This window comes from Anolis sagrei, chromosome 5, assembly GCF_037176765.1.
Source record: "Anolis sagrei isolate rAnoSag1 chromosome 5, rAnoSag1.mat, whole genome shotgun sequence".
In the NCBI taxonomy this organism is placed as follows: Eukaryota; Metazoa; Chordata; class Lepidosauria; order Squamata; family Dactyloidae; genus Anolis; species Anolis sagrei.
The window spans coordinates 111,627,318-111,648,042 of NC_090025.1; the positions used below are offsets into that span (position 1 = coordinate 111,627,318).

Consider the following 20,725-nt stretch of genomic DNA (forward strand, 5'->3'; position numbering starts at 1 on the left):
ATTTATTCTTCATTTATTTATAAAGTGAATCAGATGGGTGGATGAAAAAGAGAGCCAATGTGGTTTTAGAGGTCTACTGAGAGATTATGGTATAGAACTTTTTCAGTTCAAAGGTTGCTTCATAACAGCCTTCCATAACCCACCATGATAAAATATTTTCCTGAAGCTGCTTTTTCAAGTCTATTTGCAGTCTGTAGGGTTGCCACTTTGGGGTGGAGAAGGATGAGCTCTTTCCTCTTCAAACCATTTCCAAAATTCAAGCCATTTGAGCCAGCCACAAATATCAGGCTTGAAAAAAGCCACCCATTTTCTCAGATGGCCATAGAGGAGTGGCCTCAAAGTATGCAGGTATAAGGATTATCTATATTCTAGAGCTGCCAGCTGCACAGCCTTGACCTAAATTGTAGAGCATAACTCTTTCTTAAGGAAGTGATAGAAGTGATATGGGAGTGATGTATATTGATTGTTGTTTACATGATTTTAATATGTTGTAAGCTGCTTTGGGTCCCGTGAGGGAGAAAAGCAGGATATAAATAAAGCTATTATTATTATTATTATTATTATTATTATTATTATTATTTTAAGAATACAAGTCTTCTTAACCTTGATGAGAAAGGTTATTTTGACATATCATAACACAGTCCATTGCCATGTTTATGATTTAAGGAGTATTAAACTGCCATAATTTTGTGTGTGCATTTCAAAATGTTTTTGTGAAAAAATAGTTTATACAAAAACATCTGATTATGTGCAAAACTGTGTTTTTTGGCATGAAAAGCAACACTGGTTTCTGAAAGTCCCAAAATGCAAAAAGTGAATTATGCAAAACTTCTCATAATATTGTCCAGAAGACAATAATTTGGAATTCTTAACTCTTTTGTGTGAAACTGAAATAAGGAAAAAAATTAATCCCCACTCTCCAGTTTAAACAGCATCAGGTTGAAGATGGCTATTCAACAGCCCCCTCCCTGTTGGTATTAGGCAGTATTAGACCAGGTAGATAAGTAGTCTGGCATGATTTAAGGTTGTCTCCTACACCAGAATTTTAAAAAGATGCACAACCAATGCTACCTGTTTCAGGAAACTTTGGATTTCTTTTGGAATAAGTCTGTGCACTGTGTGTGTACATTGCATTCAATTATGATGGCTAAGTTCTTGGGGACAGCCAAAGCTGCATTTTTATATCAGCAGATGCACATGAAGAATGCCAAACTCTTTATAAATGCTAACTTCTGTTTTCATAATTAGAAATAACTTTGCAATTTATCAAAACAAATTTCTTTTTAAGCAAATAAATGGAAATTTAATCATAGCCTATTGACCAAAAGTAGATCTTCCAAGTGCATAACACATGAAATATATATTAATCTTTACAATATTAGAGTTCTCGGACAACTTTGTAGGAATGTTCAAAAGACACCACCTTCCAGCCCACCTGTGCCTGTATAAAGCTTCTATATATGTTTGCCCAATCCTCTATCCCGGGCCTTTACCACTTCTGACCGTTCAAGGTGAAGGGAATCCATTATTCATTCAGCATGAGCCCCCACCTGCTCAATACACCCTCCTCCCCGTATCTTTGACATGTGTTTGGAATTGCAAAGCACATAGCAAAACACAATATGGGTTTGAAAGCCATGTCTATTTGTGTTGAGTCATGAATTGTGCAGAACTACTCCATCAACTGCAGAACATCAGCTCCCATCTAGAATTAATGCCAATATATTTATTATAGGAGTCATGTCCTATACAATGCATGATTATACTGATGGCTATTTCGGTGTCAGACTTTAACATGACAGATAGTTCTTCGGTGTTAATGTATAAACATCTAATAATGCATCTCATTTGTGGGTATGTATTGGTGGGCTGGGAAGAGGCATTTTTTGAACCTTCCTGAAGGCATACTGCAAGTATCAGTGTTATTAAAAATAGATTCTTTTATATCTTATGAGTTTGGAAATGGGATTATCAAGGGAAACATTATTTAAAGCCACTTAAGGCATTGAACACGAGATAATGGCCTGATTCAGTAAAAGAATCAGCAGGGCTTCTGTATGACACAAAACGGCAGAAGCTGGGAATGGATAATAAAATTAAATAGCCATCATATAATAAAGGACTACATGTCTGTTGAGCAGTCAGTTTAATCTTGTTGTCAGTACAGCAGAGGATAAATATAGACCTCGGAAAATATCTAATAATTTACTTGACGGCATTCCCTCTGGTCAAACTTTCCACCAACCATCCTTGCTCATATCATTTTATCAGAAGACAGGTTGAAGACAGATATGGGGTGAAAACAATGCATTTTGAAATGGAACTTGGTGCTGTGGGTCGGAGGGATCATTGCACAGGGGGGAGGGCCCAGGTAATGGGAGATACACATCTAAGGAATGTATAAAGCATCATATAAGGTAAGGTTTTTTGGAATGTTTATCGAGATAAGATTTGTATGGCAAAAGTTTGTTAATTGAATGAATGTATCAATTGAAATATTTTTTAAAAAAGGTTGCATACATGTTTGATGTATTCTAATAACTAATAACTAATAACACTCAGCATTCACATTTGGATGCTAAGAATCCCAGAAATATTCTGTGCACACCCGTAAACCCATTGACTCCTGACAGTTATCTTAAAAGACATTGACTTCCCTGAGAATGTTATTACACCTTGGCCAAAAAACACAGTAAAAAAAACCAACAACAAATGAATAAAACCATTTATTAGTATTCCATTCAATTTCCATTCAAAGTGTCACTAATGACTATAAAGTACTATATGGCTCATGTCCAAGCTTCATGAGCTCATTGCAGGTATACAAAATTTCCTAGAGAATCTGGTCAGGATGTTTTAGAAATTGACTGGGATGAGCTTTTAATGGCATGGATATAGTATTTTAATTTCATATCTTGTTTAATTGTCTTTAAAGTAACTTTTAATATGCATACTTTTTATTTTTATATAGCTTTAAATTTGAATTGTTTTTAAATATATTGTAGACCTCCATGACTTTCATTATGGGTGTCAGAATGTTTATTAAATGTATTATTTATCACATTTATTATTGAGTCTAAAATGCATTAATAAAAATAATAAACAAACAAATAAATAAATGGAACTGCAACCCAAACTTTCTAGGGCCACAAGTCACCTCCCACCTGATATAGGTAGTCACATATTGAAGTACCACTGTAACTTGACAGATTGCTTACCTGTAACTGTGTTTCTTTGAGTGGTCTTCTGTGAATCCACAGGTCTGCACAGGTCCTAACTGCACAGGTCCTAACATAAAGCTTCTCCAAGCTATAGCTTCAAATTTTGGTGGTAACCACGTCCACTCTTTCCAGTGCATAAAAGGTGCCTTGGCCAACTGCTTCTTGGTTCCTAAACTGCAAGCAGCTAGAAAGGAGCAGGTTTGCATGAGTGGGGGGAGAAATGGGCAGGACTGTGTGAATTCACAGAGGACCACTCAAAGAAACACAGTTACAGGTAAGCAACCTGTTCTCCTTCTTCTTTGTGGTCTCTGTGAATACACACCAACAGAGGTAAGCTAAGGTGCAGGAAGGTGGTACACATGTCAAACCGACACCAAGGTAATGCAAAATAGAACTCAGTTTATTGAGCAAATAAAGCAATCATTGACCAGGAAAACAGACTGATCAAAATAATTTGTAATTATGTTACAAATTACCAGAAGATGTCACAAACAGTTTAATCAGGTAGTCTTATCAAGTAAGAAAAAATTGACCCAGAGAATTTGCCGATTACTTGAGTTACAAACAATAAGGATATAAACCGTCATGTCAATACCTTGTGCAAATGTAAGACACTCAAAGGAACAGCTGGGGCATGTGCTCATCAACAAGAACACATAAGTTTGACAGCGTAGTCACAGTGGTTAAGCATTTTCGATTTTCTTCTACAGGAATGAAGTACATGGGGCCATATGAAGTTTTGAGGACTTTGAGACCAAGCCCGGGGTGACTGTTGAATGTAGCCAAGGCATTTGACAAACACGCACTCAACTGCTGGCTTCAAAGAACAGGGAACAATCACTCACTTAACTGCTGGCTTAAGTATCTATATTCAAATCAGTGCTGGAGAAGTTGTCAGTAAATAGGTTTATATTTTTATATGTGGTGGTCATGTAAAATTATACAAAAAGATTGGGAAAGCTTATTTAAAGAAATAAGAACAACAATAAAAATAGCGATAGAAGATACACCAAAATCAGAATTGCTACTTATACATGACAATACAATTCCCTCACAAGAGAAGAATGAATTAGTTTTTAATTTACAAACAGCAGCAAAATTGTTGATAACATAAAATTGGATAGAAAGGAAATACAATTAGAAGAATGATACAGAGGAATTTGGAACATAGCTATTAATGATAAGTTAACTTGTGATATTAAAGTTAAAAAGGGAATATCAAAACAAACAGATTTTTGGAAAATATGGGGAAAATTTATTGAGTATATCTTTAATGAGGCAAAGGGATACAAGCTGGCAACAGAAGCAATGAAATTTTGGACTTGTGAAACAAGATTAGTTGGTTGGTCCTGGTGAAGGTGGCACAAGTTAAGGGTAAGGGTGTGTGTGTTTGTATTATTATTATTGTTGTTGTTGTTGTTGTTATGAAATAAAATATCTATACATAGATAAAAGATGTGTAGTGCAGTATAGTATATGTAGTACAAGCTGTAATTGGGGGAATTTAAAAACTGACAAGAAGTATGCTTAAGGTGTTTAATGTTTTCTCTTTTCATTCATATCACATATGACATACTGTAAAATGGGTAAATGATGTATACTTATACATTTTGATTGACACATCTTTAAATAGAAAGTTGTTTTTCTTAAAAAAAACAAAAAAAAACCAAAGAAATGGCAGACTGGATATTTTGAACAGCATCAACTTGTGGCTCCATTCTAGGGTGGGACATCTTGTCATAAGATGAAGGTTGGTATATCCTTGAAGGAAAATTTTAACAAGATGGTTGGATAAGATTGAAAAATGAAGGACAGATTGAATGAATCTGTCGGGGGTAGCAGTGCCTTTTGGGGTGAGGAATCAAAGATGACTCCAATGAACTTTACCCTTCTTGAGGGGTCAAGCTGGATTTTTCTCCATTGAGAAGGAGCTACAATGATGAGAAAAGGTTGAAGCTGATCTGAAGGTTGTCTTGTAGGACTGGTTCCAACTGGGTGCTGAGGAGTCAGCTGCCCAGGTAAGGGAATAGGAGAATGGCACTTTTTCTCAGGTGGGTTGCTACGACTGCCATGCACTTTGTAAATACCCACCATGCTGCCCACAGGCCAAATGGTAGGGCTTTGATTGAAGTGGTAGACTCGAAGTGCAAGAAATCTTCAATGGGATTGTTGGACCGAAATACGGAAGTAGGCATTCAGGAGGTCTATAGTGGCAAACCAGTTGCCTTATGTCAACTGCAGTAGGATGGAGGCCACAGTCACCATTCATAACTAGTTTGGCTCGAGGTAAGTATTTAGTGTTCTGAGGTCGAAAATTAGATTCAGAACTGTGAATTATCTTGAGAAGAAAGTGGTTGGGTTGTCATAGGTGTCCATGGGTTTGATTGCACCTTGGAACAGTTTGGTTTGGATTTCTTCCATGATAGGTGGGGATGGTGGAATGTGCCAAATGACGTCTGTTGGTATTAGCTCTTCAAACTACCTGCAGGATTGATGGTTGATCCAGGAAGAGCTCTTGTTGAACTGGGGATGGTGACTGTGCAGCAGTTGGGATGGGCCTCTGGATAACAATATATGTGGACCTCTGAGGAGAGTCCTGGAGTTCACCCTCTGAGAGTTTGTTACTGAGTCCGGCGGAGAATGAGGTGGTTGTGCTGGGGGGAGGGGTGCTGAAGAGCAGTGGGAGGACTGCTCAGAGGAAGTTGCTGTGTCTGTCCTTGAAGATGATGAGGAGAGCTGTTGGAGTCTCCTCTTTTTGGTAGCCCTTTTCTTTTGAAGCTATGCTTAGAAAGACTTTCTACTGGTACGCAGGATTAACACCTTTGCTGGAGTCTGACCTGTGGCAACTGCCCTGCTCACATCTTCATGGGACCTCTTGAAGGCGAGGATGAATATGGTGGTATGGCTGTTATTGAGTGTGACGACCATACTGAGGTCATCGCTCACGATGTTGAAAAAGAAAGAAACCAATGCTGAGGCTGCTATCAATGGAAGGAGTCTCAGATACTGAGCTCTCTGGTATGGTAGGGAACAAAGCCTCACTCTTCTATTTTAACTTGCATGCGATGTGAACACCTGGCAGTGCTGGCATGTCGTGAAAACATGGGCTTCACCAAGGCAGAGAAGGCTGTCGGAGTCTGGAATCTTCATGAAGTAAGTTGTGATGCATTTTAATCTCATTGTAGAGATTCTGGTGAAGAGTAGCTGTGGCAGTGGGAAAAAAGGAACTGGGGAGCCAGTGGCCAGGGTGTATTTTATGCCCTGGGGAGGAGAGGGCAGAGTTACCACTAAAATTTGAAGCCAGAACTTGAAGAAGGTTTTCATTAGGTGCAGGTGAAGTTAGATCCATCTGTGTATATTCACAGAGACTACAAGAAGAAACTATAATTACATTTAGTGCCCATGTTACATCATGGTACTAAACATGTCTAACCTCTTTGATTTTTTTTCCCTTAGTCAATAACATTAGACAAATTGTTCCAGTGTTCTCTAAAAATCTCATCTCACAACTCCTGAAAATCCCCACACATTCAAAAATTCACTAGAGTGCCTGTTACCTTAAAAAGGATGTCATTGGCTGTCCAGATTATAGGAAGTGCCAAATAAGAACAACGAGAGACAGATGATTCGGGTGGGACTGGAGGACCAAGAGATTTCAGTTTTGCCAAGGGAACAGTAATTGATACTCAGAATTATAAAATAATGATAGATAACTGATTTTGCAAATATCTTAAACAAAGTACTAGAGTCTTTTATTTCTCTTTTGGATGCTCACAATACATTTTACAATTTGACGTTATCAATTCTCAACCAGAATATATTCTTAAGAAAAAAAAATTATCAGCTGACTATGCAGGAATGTGATAGACACCATATGTGTTACAAAGGAGAGAACAATGCAAAGGAAGAGAGTGAGAGAAAAGCAGAGCAAGATCACGGAAGTTGCTATTTATGCTGTAATAGGTTTGTACTTCGATAGCGCAAGCAAATTCACTAATGGCCTTTTCAGTTCAGTAGTGAGATCAAGGCAACTGCCATTTAAACTGTTATAAATAGCACCGGGACATCACAAGCGGTACCATTTGAGCAGAAAATGCAATACTACTGTCCAGCCTCTAGCCTGGTATTGCATGGCTTCATCTTTGAACTCTATTATTAATCAAAAATAATGCCGGACGTTTGGTGTTGAACTAAATTGGAATCTATATGCCACACTTATTTTCCTTCCCTCCTAAAAGCACACTGAAAGTAAGATACAATTACAATGAAATTTGTTTTTGTGATGTTGCCACTTTACACTGCAGGGCTGAAATAACAGGGCATCAAGTCACCTACCACCCTGATATAGATGGCAGGTGACTTGTAAAAAGGAAATGTTCCCCTATGCTCTTTACATATATAAAATTATGTCACAGAAAAGGATTCCATTCCATTTTCTCCATAATTTCCTAAATGAAGCAAAAATCAAGCAAAATGCAATCTAATGCTAGAAAACCCCACCTCTCCCACATTCCTATGCCATGAAATTGGACGGGGCTGACACATTTCATGGGGAAATGCATATACACAGAGCACACGATATAACATGCATGCAGGCTTTGTGGAGAAACCAAAATGTTGGGAGGGAAACAGAGGGAGAATATTGCTGAGGTTTTGCCTCGCAACCTAAACATTTCATACAATGAAAAAGAAACCAAATTCAACCCTCCCCCCCCCCCCAATCTATTTTAAAGTTCTCTCTTTACAAAAAAAAAAAAACCTTTTGGTTCAGCCTTAACTCTTCCTTCTTTTGAAAACCTTTCAAGCATTTAAAGCTCTCCTCCAAACTATCCTGAAGTGGTAAATTTCAGTTAAAGCTATTAAAGAAAGGAGAGGAGGAAGTTATATTGGACACATGGAATAAAGATAAAACTATATATTACATTCATCACTGGAAGATCCCAGAAGATATCATCCTTGATGGTCATAACTCCAAACAGGTCAATTACATTTAAAATATTTACTACACGGACAAATTACAGAGAGCAATTATTTTAAAGTTTGTTTCGTTTTACAAATTGGGCAAGAATTATTGATAGTAGAGACTATAGCATATGCTTCAGTCTTTAGTCAGTTTAAGTCTTTGCATGTAGACATGAAACAACTCTAAGAAGCCCCAATGCAGCTGTTGTTCACTGTATGTCTTTCAAATGTGCTGCTTCCCACCCTTTTAATTGTTTCCTTATACAACCCAATTTCTCACCATCGGATGACTCACAAACCGAATGTGTGAACCAACCAATGAAAAGATGAAAGTTCTCCTTTTGGTCTTTGATCCATGCTGGTTTATTAAGGCTCGGAAGCCATCTGCTAATGCTGCAGTTATGGCAAAATGCTGTGTGAATCTGATCTGACTGTCATATGCAACCCTTGGCATAATCTTAACTCTCAAAAAGGCACTGCTGTTTGCTGCAAAATGGAAGACATGTCCTAATTTAAGACCTAGTTACTCAACACTTGTTTATAAAAACCATTATTCAATGTCTTCAAAAGAAAAAAAAGACAACTGCTGATTTTCAGGATATTGAAAAAGGAATACTTTCCTTAATGCTGACCAGGCAAAGATTTTTAGGATGAATGATATTCAAAGAGATTGTGCAGAAATGTCTATTTCAATCAAAATTCAATCAAAATTCAATCATAGAGACCACATGGGCCATCTAGTCCAACCCCCTGTCATGCAGGAAATACACAATCAAAGCACCTACAACATATGGCCACCCAGCCTTTGTTTAAAAGCTTCCAAGGAATATGAGCTTCCACCAAAATGGTTCAAATTGTGGTGATCTAATCTTAGCTAATCAGGACTAAGAAATGTTCTTGCATTTCCACACTTGCAGTCTAACATTAATATCCCGCCCCCCCTACAGCTTTAGTTCTAATAGGGTTCTCAAGAAATTTTGCAGGTACTAAACTATGGTTTCTGCTTAAGGGTCTGACGAATATATTCTACATATTTCATCCTTGATAAAAAAGGGTGTCTTTCACACACTGAGGCACCCTGTCGAAAAATCACTGACTGTAACAATTGCCTCCTGTCAGAAGTGAAATTAGGACTACTTCCCACCCCATCTATCTGCCCACCATTCACACGAGAAGTCTCTTTTCCAATTATTAGGCAAAACATGCACAAAGAGAAAGGAAGACTTATTAATATAAAAATAAAATACAAAACCAAACTCATGCAACTGTTTTGAAAAATGGATGGAAAAAGAGAGCAATATTCACAGTTTGCAGAAGAAATGCTTGTATTATTTCTAAAAAAAAATCTTTTTTCAGAGGCAAGTATTTTTTCAAAGCATGTGGAAAAATGCCTTCCTCTACTCCCTACCAATATCTTGGACAGCGGTTCATATTGCAATTGAGAGGGAAGTAGTTTCTGACTGACCTGGCCCTACCTACCATTTAATGAAGTTTCAAGCTAACTTCAAACTGTAACAGATTGACAACGAACGGCCACAAAAGTGTGTGAAAGAGAGCCCTGAATGCGCATCAGTGCTCTGTGGTTTGTGCAATCACTATCCAGGCTTCAAATTGTTTCCAGGACTTCCTATTTAATCATCTGCACAGGAAAACCACTTTTTTCACTACCGATTTGAGTGGTCAGAATAAATGTGCCCATATTTAAATACTATTTTTAAAGATTTCAAATCTTTGATTAAGATCTAAAATTACTAGGAAAGCAAGTGATCAAAGCATCTGATAGCTCCCCCGTGTCTGTAGCATAATAGTGTGTAATGTTTATACAAAATAGTTTTTTACATTATCATATTTTAGCAGGCTTTGTATACTAAGAAAACTGAGTTTTGATCAGCTAAATAAAATGCAACATCATCGTATGGCTTTAACATGTTCTGCACAACAGAACTGTGATCTCTACAGAATAAGAGCTAATCCCACAACTCCCATGGATTTGTGCAACTGTCATATGACCTCATCAGATGAGCAAAATTCAGAGGTAAATGCTGATTCCTCTTCAATTTCACCACAGAGCCCGCCAGCTCTCATCCCACGATGTACATCTACTTCCAGCACGGCTTTGTGTCAAAACTGAAGCAGAACTGGTGAACTGGTGAATGCCGTTGTGAGGCTTCATGTGTTGCATACAGAAGACTTCCCATGTGGTATATAAATCAATGGAGAGAAGCCAAGCAGTGTATGCTCTCCCCCCCCCCCCGCCCCCCAACATGGAATGAGGTAAGAGGATACTGGGCGACAGGTTCCCTATGCTCCCCACCGGGCTCGCCTCAATCTATGACTATTCCACGGCAAATGTGATGAGATTCTTAGTGAAAAAACCACAACAAGTGGCTCTGGAAAAAACACAGTCCTAGAGATATTGTTTTTCAAATTCTAGCTAATTTTCTATCATCTTTGATTCCATCTACACTGACTATTTAATGCCTTTCAAACTATTATTGAAGAAAGTGGTTTTGCTATGCAGGAAATTACATAGGAAATCTTGGAACCAGTTTGAGGTCTGGATGGTGATAACACAAACCATAGAATACTGATGCACATCAAAGGCTTTCTTTTGCACACTTTTTGGGAGGCTGTTGTCTGGCTGACAAAGTTTGAAGCAAGTTTCAAATGACATTAAATGGTCAATGTAGATGGGACCTTAAGAGATGTGATTTGGGACTTATTCAGCACAAGATTTGCAAAGGAAAAAAAAGCATTTTCTAAATGGGGAAATAAAATGTCAATGCAAAAATATTAATTTCTATATAGAAATGATGTTCTAAGCAAATCAACCAAATAAGTTTCTATGCGCAAGAAATATATTAAAATAGTATTTTCTGGATAGAAAATGCTGTTTTGTGTACCCAAAAATGCTGTTTTCTGCACAAAATAACCATGTGCAAATTTTGCGCACAATAAATACCAAACCGCAAAGATTCTTGATAATGACAGCAAAGGTGTCATTATCTCAGCCACCAATGCACACAATTTTGGGTTTTATGATACTTCAGATTTCAGAATTCTGGATAAGGGATGCACAACCTGCAAAAATTGACCAGTCATTTTCTCTCTTTCTCATTCAAATGGGAATTAAAAAATTCTTAAAAGCTGAATGGACAACATAAGACTTTTACTGAACAATCTATATCCAGTTCTACTGGGCAATGTTTGCTCTGGTTTGGTAACAAACAGTTCCATTGATTCAACAGATTTACTCCAATTAGGACAAGCATTTGGATTTAAGTCATAGTCTTTAATTCTGTGTGTGTGCACACATGTGCATATGCCCTCAAGTTGTCTGTTGACCACATGAATTTCATAGGCTTCTCATAGGGCCCTTCCACACAGACCTATATTCTTGAATATCAAGGCATAAACCCCACAATATCTGCTTTGAACTGGGTTATTGGAGTCCACATTGTCATATATCCCAGTTCAAAGCAGAAAAATGTGGGATTTTCTGCCTTGATATTTTGGGATATAGGGCTGTTGGAAAGGCCCATAGGCAAGGAGTATCCAATAATTTTGTCCATTTTTTCCTCTGAAATATAGCACTCAGTGCCTAGTATTCGTTTGCTGTCTCCCATCTAAGTACAAGCAGGGTTGTCCCTGCTTAGGTTCTAATTACTGTTAGCTAAAGGTTCATTGACATCGTAGAATTAATGCAGTTTGACACTGCTTCAACAATCATGGCTTAATGCTAGAGAATCATATGAATTGTAGTTTGGTGAAGCACCAGCACTCTTTGACAGAAGAGGTTGAAGACCTTGTAATACTGCATAGCTCATAGCTGTATGTTATTCGTTGATGGTACAATAATCAAGGAATGAGTATTATGTGTAAACCTGACCCCTAACATTCCATACAAGGGAAAGAAAAGGTGTGTGTCTATTTCTCTCTCTGTGTATAAAGGCAATCTCAATGAAAATAGATATTTAGTGTTATGTAAGTCTTTGAGGAAATACTAATTTATTATACATAAAAAATGCATTCCGTTTTCTTCTCTTTGCACATTATGTAATGCCATGTAACAGTGAAACCATATTTTAAAAGCAAATTCTATCTCAGAGAACTGTGTGCGGAAAAATAGTTGTAAAACTACATTGAAATTAATATCGTAAGAGACCATGGCAACATATCCCCATGCAATACAAAATGTCAAGCTAGCAATAAAAAACCCTCACAAAACACAGACATATATATCTAACATTACACTTCTCACCTGCAGTTCCAGAGAGTTCCACACTTAAAGTTTGTTCAATAGTCTTGTTCTCAAATGGGGAACCCTTGGGATCACTGGAAGACAGGGCACATTTATAAAAACAAGCTGAAATGGAGTTGCTGTAGCCAAAATGTATTTAAAAACCCCTCCCTGATGTCAATATTTACAGTTCTTGATACTTACTTTGGTGACTCGGGTGTCAAAGGAAGCGATAAACTCATTGGTTTGGCTAAAGGGAGGAAAGGGGGAGCAGAAAATCAATTGTGACATATTGAGAAAGGATTGGTGATTGTTATCTATCTATCATCACTATTATTTGAATTAAGGTACAGAGAACCCACACCCCACTTCCTCAAAATATATAGATGCCCCACATTTTAACTTTCCCCATAGTCTTATATTATAAAGTATATGCACTGATCTACTTTGCACCACCACTCAATTTCCCAAACCCCAATCCACAAATGGGCTGCTAATTTGGAGGACACATAAACCTACAACACAGTGATGCCCTCATCTGCATTTTACGTACCTTACTTTGTACTATTGATATAGCAAGTTCTGAGAAAAGTAGGGTGCAAATTAAACCAACCAGCCAGCCAACCAACCAATCAATCAGTAATGAGTCAGGAAGGAAAGAGGGATTTAGATCAAGTAGCAAGAGCATCTACATGCCTTGCACTGGACAGGATCCACTGCAGACCTCTGAAGGCATAATAACAGAATCCAGAAGAACCAAGTGCACATTTACAATAGAGTTTGAAGGTAGCTTGACAGTGCAGTGGTTAGACAAGGCACACCACAAACGTGTGCAACAGTGTGATTTAAGCCTTTTAAACTAAGATAACCAAAGTTGGGAGACACTCCGAAATAAAGCCCTTAATGTGCATCAACACGTTTTAGTGTAAACCACCTTGCATGGTGAAAGTACTTAAGGATGGGGTGCTCCAGAGATCTGCACATCATAGAGGAGGGGTTTGGGAAAAATGCAGATCTTACAACAAGTTTGAGGCCAGCCTCTGTGGTATGTATAAGCACCATGCAGATCTTGGACTAGTTCCAGGACTTCCCAACTAATCATCTGCAAACTGAAACCACTCCTTCTCTGTTGGTTTCAACCTAAGTTGTCTGTGTAGCTGTACTGCAGGAGGGGGTCAGCCTTTCCCTTTCCACTGCAGTACCTCATGTACCCTGGAGAGGGCTGCATCAGAGAAGAAAGGGCAAAGAAAGTTCTGGAAGTTCTACCAATATAAAACAGTGGATTTTGCCCATTATGCATGGTTCTGGCACGTGTATTATGAATTTAAAAAAACCCAACAGAACCATTCACAGCAGACTGATTTATGTCAACTGTTATGCCTCTGCAATATAGACCTGAAGAACTTAACAAACTATCAAGGCAGAGACCACACTGTGAAAATGTGTTCCTCTCATATTTAATTTAGACTACAGTTCACGTTTCACTTGGATATGACAGCAGCAGTCTAACTACAAAGCAACAGAACTCTATGAATATTCAGTTGATTTTGCATGTACTGTACAATATACTGTCTATACATAAACAATAGAAAAATCCGTTTTTTTCTGTGAGGTTAAGACCCATCCAAATATGATCGAAACATATGCACATTATTCTAAAAGGGGGGTACGGTGACAGGCACTTGCAAATAGATTAAATTGCTGTTTAACTTCATCATGCTAAAACTCTGAGATCAAAGAACAGTGCTATTAAAGGTTCTTTTGCACATTTGTTTCAATGTGATAGGGTTAAGAATACCTTGTAAGAGCCATTTTCTGTCATCCCGTCACCCCCCCCCCCCAAGAAAAACTACAAAGAAACAATGTACCTAAGATAGGATTGATAAGTCTCAGGACAAATTTCTTTTCAGAGCGTCTGGCTCCTATTTGACCCATGACAGGATGGCTGGGGTACCCATGGAGCCCTAAACTGACCTTTGCTGAACTATGCAATGCACACCAGCCCTAGCCAGTCAAGTCAAAAGTAAGGCATGGGGAGAACAGTTGGAAGTACCCTACCCAAGATTTGTGGAAACATAAAATACATTTTCATTGCATTTTATATAGGACTATCTACCCATAGAAAACCCTGAAAATGATGAGGAATGCGCCAGCTGTGCCCATATCTTGGGAAGTCTGACTTGGCCACGGTGGTCCACGCTCTGGTTACATCCCGTATAGATTACTGCAACGCTCTCTACATGGGGTTGCCTATGAAGACTGCTTGGAAGCTACAAATGGTCCAACGATCGGCAGCCAGGTTGTTAATAGGAGCGGCACTCAGGGAGCACACCACTCCTCTGTTGCGCCAGCTCCACTGGCTGCCAATCTGCTACCGGGCACAATTCAAAGTGCTGGCTTTAGCCCTTAAAGCCCTAAACGGTTCTGGCCCGACCTATCTGTCCGAACGCATCATCCCCTATGAACCAGTTAGGACATTAAGATCGTCCGGGGAGGCCCTGCTCTCGATCCCGCCAGCCTCACAGGCATGGCTGGCGGGGACGAGAGACAGGGCCTTCTCAGTGGTGGCCCCTTGGCTGTGGAACGCCCTTCCCGCAGACATTAGGTCGGCCCCCTCTCTGCTGACGTTCAGAAGAAGAGTGAAGACCTGGCTCTTTGAACAGGCGTTTAATTAAGCAGTGCAATTAACTGATTGATCTTGGAACTTGGAATAATGGACGAGGAAATCGGATTATGACTTTACTGATGAGACGTGATGGGTTAGTTATATGGATGTATTGACGTTATATTGATGTATTGATGTGCTGTTATATTGATGTAGTTGCATTAGTTACTGTTTTTAAATGCTAGTGTTGTGCACTTTGTATATTGACCTGGTTGTAAACTGCACTGAGTCGCCTACGGGCTGAGAGAGTGCGGTATACAAATAAAGTAAATAAATAAATAAATAAAATGAGGAATATCGGAATAAATTGAAGACTTCCATCATCACAGGCCGATGGACAAAAAAGGCTCAAGAAACCCAACACCTTGCTGATGTCAATGATGCATGGGGATGCTTAATGCCACAAATGTCATCTAGGGACCAAGAAATCATGGCATACACCTTCTTTGTTCATCAGATGGAACCAAACTTTTGAAGGATAAAATATCAATCATACTACATTGGAAAGAGCACTACCACAATTTCCTCAACTGCAGCTCCAATGTGGTCAAAGAGGTTCTCTCACAAATCCAGCATCAAGAAGCCAGGGATGAGCCTCCAGCACTGTCTACTTTGGACGAAGTCGGCAAAGCAACAACAACAAAGCCAGAAGACCTGATGGGATCCCTGCCGAAATCTTTTAAGAAGGTTGATCAGAGCTGACATAACAACTCCACCAGTTCATTGAAAATGTGTGGGAGACTAAGAAAATAAAAAAGGGAAAGAACAGAATCCTTGCAGACCGCCTTCTACCTATTTCAGAAGACATCCTGCCAGAATCCCAGTAGGGCTTATGCCCCTCCAGAAGAACACTGGATATGACCTCCACTGCATGACAGCTCCAAGAAAAAGGCAGGGTGCATAATCAACCTCTGTATGTGACATTCATTGACCCTGCAGAGGCATTCGACACAGTGAATCACGGTGTTCTATGTGTCATCTTCCAAAAAATCAGGTGCCCTGTCAAATTTGTGAATTTCCTGCAGTTTCTCAATGATAACATCAGTCTTGGACAGCTGTGGCTCCCAAATCAACCAATTTAAGGCAGAATCAGGTGTCAATCAAGGATGTGTTATTGCCTCAACCTTATACCCCATCTTTATCTATATGATACTGCACCTTGTTGACGGGAAGCTTCCTACCGGTGTGGAAATCATATATCGGACAGATGGCAAGCTATTTAACACCTCAGCAGACTAAAAGCCAAAACCAAGGTCACAACAACATCTGTTATAGAACTCCAATATGCTGATGACAACATCATCTGTGTGCATTCAGAATAGGACCTACATGCCACTATAAACATCTTCGTAGAAGCATACGAGAAGCTCGGCCTGTCATTGAACATTGAGAAAACTAAAGTGCTCTTTCAGCAGGCACCAGACAACCCCTCTGCAATGCCAGAAAGACAGGTTAATGGTGTAATGTTAAAAAATGTTGACAATTTCCACTACCTTTGCAGCCACCTCTCCACAAAAGTCAACATTGACACTGAAATACAACACCGTTTGAGCTCTGCAAGGGGAGCATTTTTCCAAATGAAGCAGAGTGTTTGAGGATTGGGACATTCGTGGGGAAACCAAGATGCTTGTTTATAAAGCCATTGTCCTCCTAACCCTGTTATATGCCTGTGAAATGTGGACCATCTACAAATGTCACACTCAACTTCTGGAACAATTCCATCAGTGTTGCCTCTGAAAAATCCTGCAAATCTCTTGGGAAGCCAGGTGAACAAATATCAGCATGCTGGAAGAAGCAAAAACCACCAGCATTGAAGTAAAGCTCCTTTGCCATCAACTTCACTGGACTGGCCATGTTGTATGAATGCTTGATCACCACCTTCAAAAGCAGTTGCTATACTCCCAACTCAAGAATGGAAAACAGAATGTTGGTGAACAGGAAAAGAGATTTAAAGATGGGCTTAAAACCAACCTTTAAAACTGTGGCAGAGACACTGAGAACTGGGAAGTTCTGGCCCTTGAGCATTCTAACTGGAGATCAGCTGTGACCAACCGTGCTGTGGAATTCGAACAGGCACGAATGGAGGGCAAAAGTGAGAGTCATGTCAAGAGAAAGATTTCTCTTCCACCTGGAAATTGATGTCCTCACTGTGGAAGAACATGCCGGTCACGAATAGATCTCTACAGCCACCTATGGACCCACTGCCAAGACATTATACTTGGAAGAAAATCATACTTGGACACGAGTGATTGCTGATTAATGATGATCCAAGATTTGTGGAATCATAAAATGCATTGTCACAGCATTTTATATCACAGAATTCATATTCAATGTGTCTAAAATGATCCCAAAACTTCACATTCTACTAGCGGGGTAAGTAGTAAAGTGAGTGGATATCACTGGGAAAAGAGTGCAGGGAAAAAGCATTAACCCCAGTCCTAATCCTAATTCACAAATGAACAGCAGCTACAGGTCCTAAATCTAAAAGGCATACGAGGTCAGGAGGTTTGGTCACAGACCTCCAATGTTCCATTTTTTTTTCGTGCCAGGAGCGACATGAGAAAATGCAAGTTGCTTCTGGTGTGAGAAAATTGGCCATCTGAAAGGGGACACCCAGATGTTTTACCATCCTTATGAGAGGTCTCTCTCATGCCCCCTCATGAGAAGGTGGAGCTGACAGAGGGAGCTCAACTTGCTCTCCTCTGATTCCATTACTTGATGTCCTTTTCTTGATCCTGAGTGTTGAAATCCATAATGAAATGCCAGTGCATTCCCATATATACAACCGAATGCATATTCAATGTGTTTAAAAGTTCTGCCTGAACAAATCAATCTCTTTGTTTCATATGCATGTCTTCTATCTGCATATTTAGCAAAACAAAGGAAATAGATAGAAACTCTTCTGAGTCAGTCTTCCCCCACCGCCCATTAGGAGCAATAAGGCTTCTTGATCTATAATGTAGTTCCTCTCCCACCTTATTGACTTTGGTTCTTTTGCCAGCACATAAAGTATGCTTCAAAAATTAAGCACCAATATTTAGTCAACCAGTCTTGCATAAATATATAGAATCGAAACTATTGATTCAGTCAAGATTGGAAATTAAGAAAGTAGGGGGATTTTTTTAGGTGGGGGGGGGGTGCTACCTGTCTTTTCCCTAGCTCGGTTTTCTGAAATGATGAAACACAGTTCTTGAATTACTTGATGTGGTACCTTGAACCTTTCAACTTTTGGGATGGCCCCTAAGTGTCACAAGGGCAAGATTTAACTCAATTTGGAGATTGGCAGTGTAGAAATACAATTGTATCATGTGGTGTAAAGTTGATTAAAAATTAAACAAAACAAGAACATCTGTTTTTTTGCCATCCCTCTGGATGCAAGTGCTTTCTCCGACTGTAAGATGGCAGATTCTTAGCATGACAAGATAATTTGAAACATGAGATTGTGCTTTTCTAGTGCTTGGAAAAGAACTTTTTTTTTTTTTTTGGACTACTGGCTATGTTGAGTGGGGGATTCTGTAAGAGGGAGTTAAAAAAACCTTAACTTTTAAAATTCTGTACCTTCTTCATATTGCAGTCTATTTAAGACAGAAATACTCCCACACTCACTCAGCTAGTGCTATGGTTTAGGGGAGTAAGATAGGCAGGGAGGGAAATGAAATGAAATTTACATTTGTTGGCTACACTCTCTGTTCCCCAAGCTACAATCCACAACCCCATTTCTCTTGATCAATGATGTCCACATGTTTTCTGGTATAACAGACGGTTGTTGAGAAAGGTATGTTTTAAAAAATATAGCCGTTATTTTAAACAAACAAACAAAAAACAGGTTTCCTTAGAATTCTACATTTTTGGAAGGAATTAGCAACAGGAAGAGAGAAAAACAACAATACTACCATGTCTGTGTGCATGAGGGAAATCTTTACAATCTTGCAATCATGCCCTAGGGGTTACCCACACTAAAACATACTTTTTAATACCACTGGAGGATACCAAACGTCTTTAAAGATGCTTTGTTGGCCGTAAAGAATTTTTGTTATTTTTTCTATTGAGTGAGCAAAAGCAGTAAGAACAGTTCCTATACTTGATGCCATTTAGAAAATAAACAATAAGATCAGTGGTGGTTTTTATAATAGGACTGACACATTTACTGCCGATTCAGAAGCTGCAAGAAAGCTGTTTTTATTGTCTCTTAAGGAATACAGTGAAAGTTAACAGTGTCTTCATTTGAGCCTGATAAAAAGCAGAGGGGCTCCCTAATGAACTATCTTGCCCAATTTGTCCAGAATGGTAATTATTTTCTAATACACATCAGTAGTTTTGTCCTGTTAACCTTCTACAACATGCTTGTGTTGCCTCTTTTTATTATTGTCTGTCTCATCTCTTTAATACAGAACCATTGTAGGCATTATAAGGCGTCAAACCCAAGGTATGCCGCAGATATAGCCAGTCCTTAATTAGCAATTGCTCAAGGTGCTGATAAATACATGTGTAATGCATTGATACTATGCATACTCAGATATATTCTTAAGATACCTTAGGTGCAAACGTAAAACTCAGCATGTGTGGCTCTTTCCATAACTGATCTTCTGAATTCTATTTTAATAACGCTTTCAGTGAATGCTGATATTTGTTTGGTTGGTTGCATTGCTGCAAGTCGCTTCTGGCGTGAGAGAATCAGCCACTTACAAAGATGTTACCCAGGGGATGCCTGCAGGGAGGCTTCTCTCATGTCAGGGGAAACCAGCTGATTCCTAATCCATTTAAAACACAGACATGTGTTTTTCACTTTAAGAACAGACAAGTATCTTGAGCTCTGAGCATTACCTGGGAAGGAATCCCACTGGAGGATTGCAGAATATCCAAATACCTGAGAGTTACCCTGGACAATGTTCTGACTTATAAGAAGCATTGCTTGAATATCAAGCAAAAAGTGAGTGCTAGAAATAATATTGTACGAAAGCTGACTGGCACAACCTGGGGATTACAACCAGACACAGTGAAAACATCTGCCCTTGCGCTTAGCTACTCTGCTGCTGAGTACGCATCCTCAATGTGGAATACATCTCACCATGTTAAACAGTGGATGTGGCTCTTAATGAGACATGCCGCACTATCACAGGATGTCTACATCTGATGGAGAAATTATATTGTTTAGTCAGTATTGCATCACCTGATTTCTGCTGGGAAATAGCAGCCTGTAATGAAAGGACCAAGGCATTGACATCTCCAGCCCATCCTCTGTTCGGATATCAGCCAGCAAGCCAGTGCCTTAAATCAAGAAACAGCTTCCTAAGATCTACAGAGATATTCGCAGGAACACCAAAGCAATCAAGAGTTCAAAGGTGGCAGGCGAAAACCTGGAACCTCTGCCAAATGAAAGACTCCCTCCTGGGCACACAGAAGATTGGGCAACCTGAAAGGCTCTGAACAGGCTGCGCTCTGGCACCGCGAGATGCAGAGCTAATCTTAAAAAATGGGGCTACAAAGTGGAGTCCACAACATGTGAGCAAACCACTGACCACCTACTACAATGCAATCTGAGCCCTGCCACATGCACAATGGAAAACCTTCTTACAGCGACACCAGAGGCACTCCAAGCTTCTGGTTAAAGGACATTTAGCATAATGCCAATCTTTT

The 20,725-nt window shown here is 39.3% G+C and overlaps 1 protein-coding gene across 4 annotated transcripts in view; it reads right to left on the bottom strand.

Moving 5' to 3' along the window:
• PPARGC1A (PPARG coactivator 1 alpha) overlaps positions 1-20,725 on the bottom strand; it is a 722,162-nt gene that overhangs the window by 24,673 nt on the left and 676,764 nt on the right. For all 4 annotated transcript variants that reach the window (XM_060777879.2, XM_060777878.2, XM_060777880.2 and 1 more), the window contains 2 exons: positions 12,628-12,673; positions 12,445-12,518 (listed from right to left, as the gene is read on the bottom strand). In XM_060777879.2, the coding sequence (XP_060633862.2) occupies positions 12,445-12,518; positions 12,628-12,673 (120 nt within the window). The remainder of the gene's footprint in view (positions 1-12,444; positions 12,519-12,627; positions 12,674-20,725) is intronic.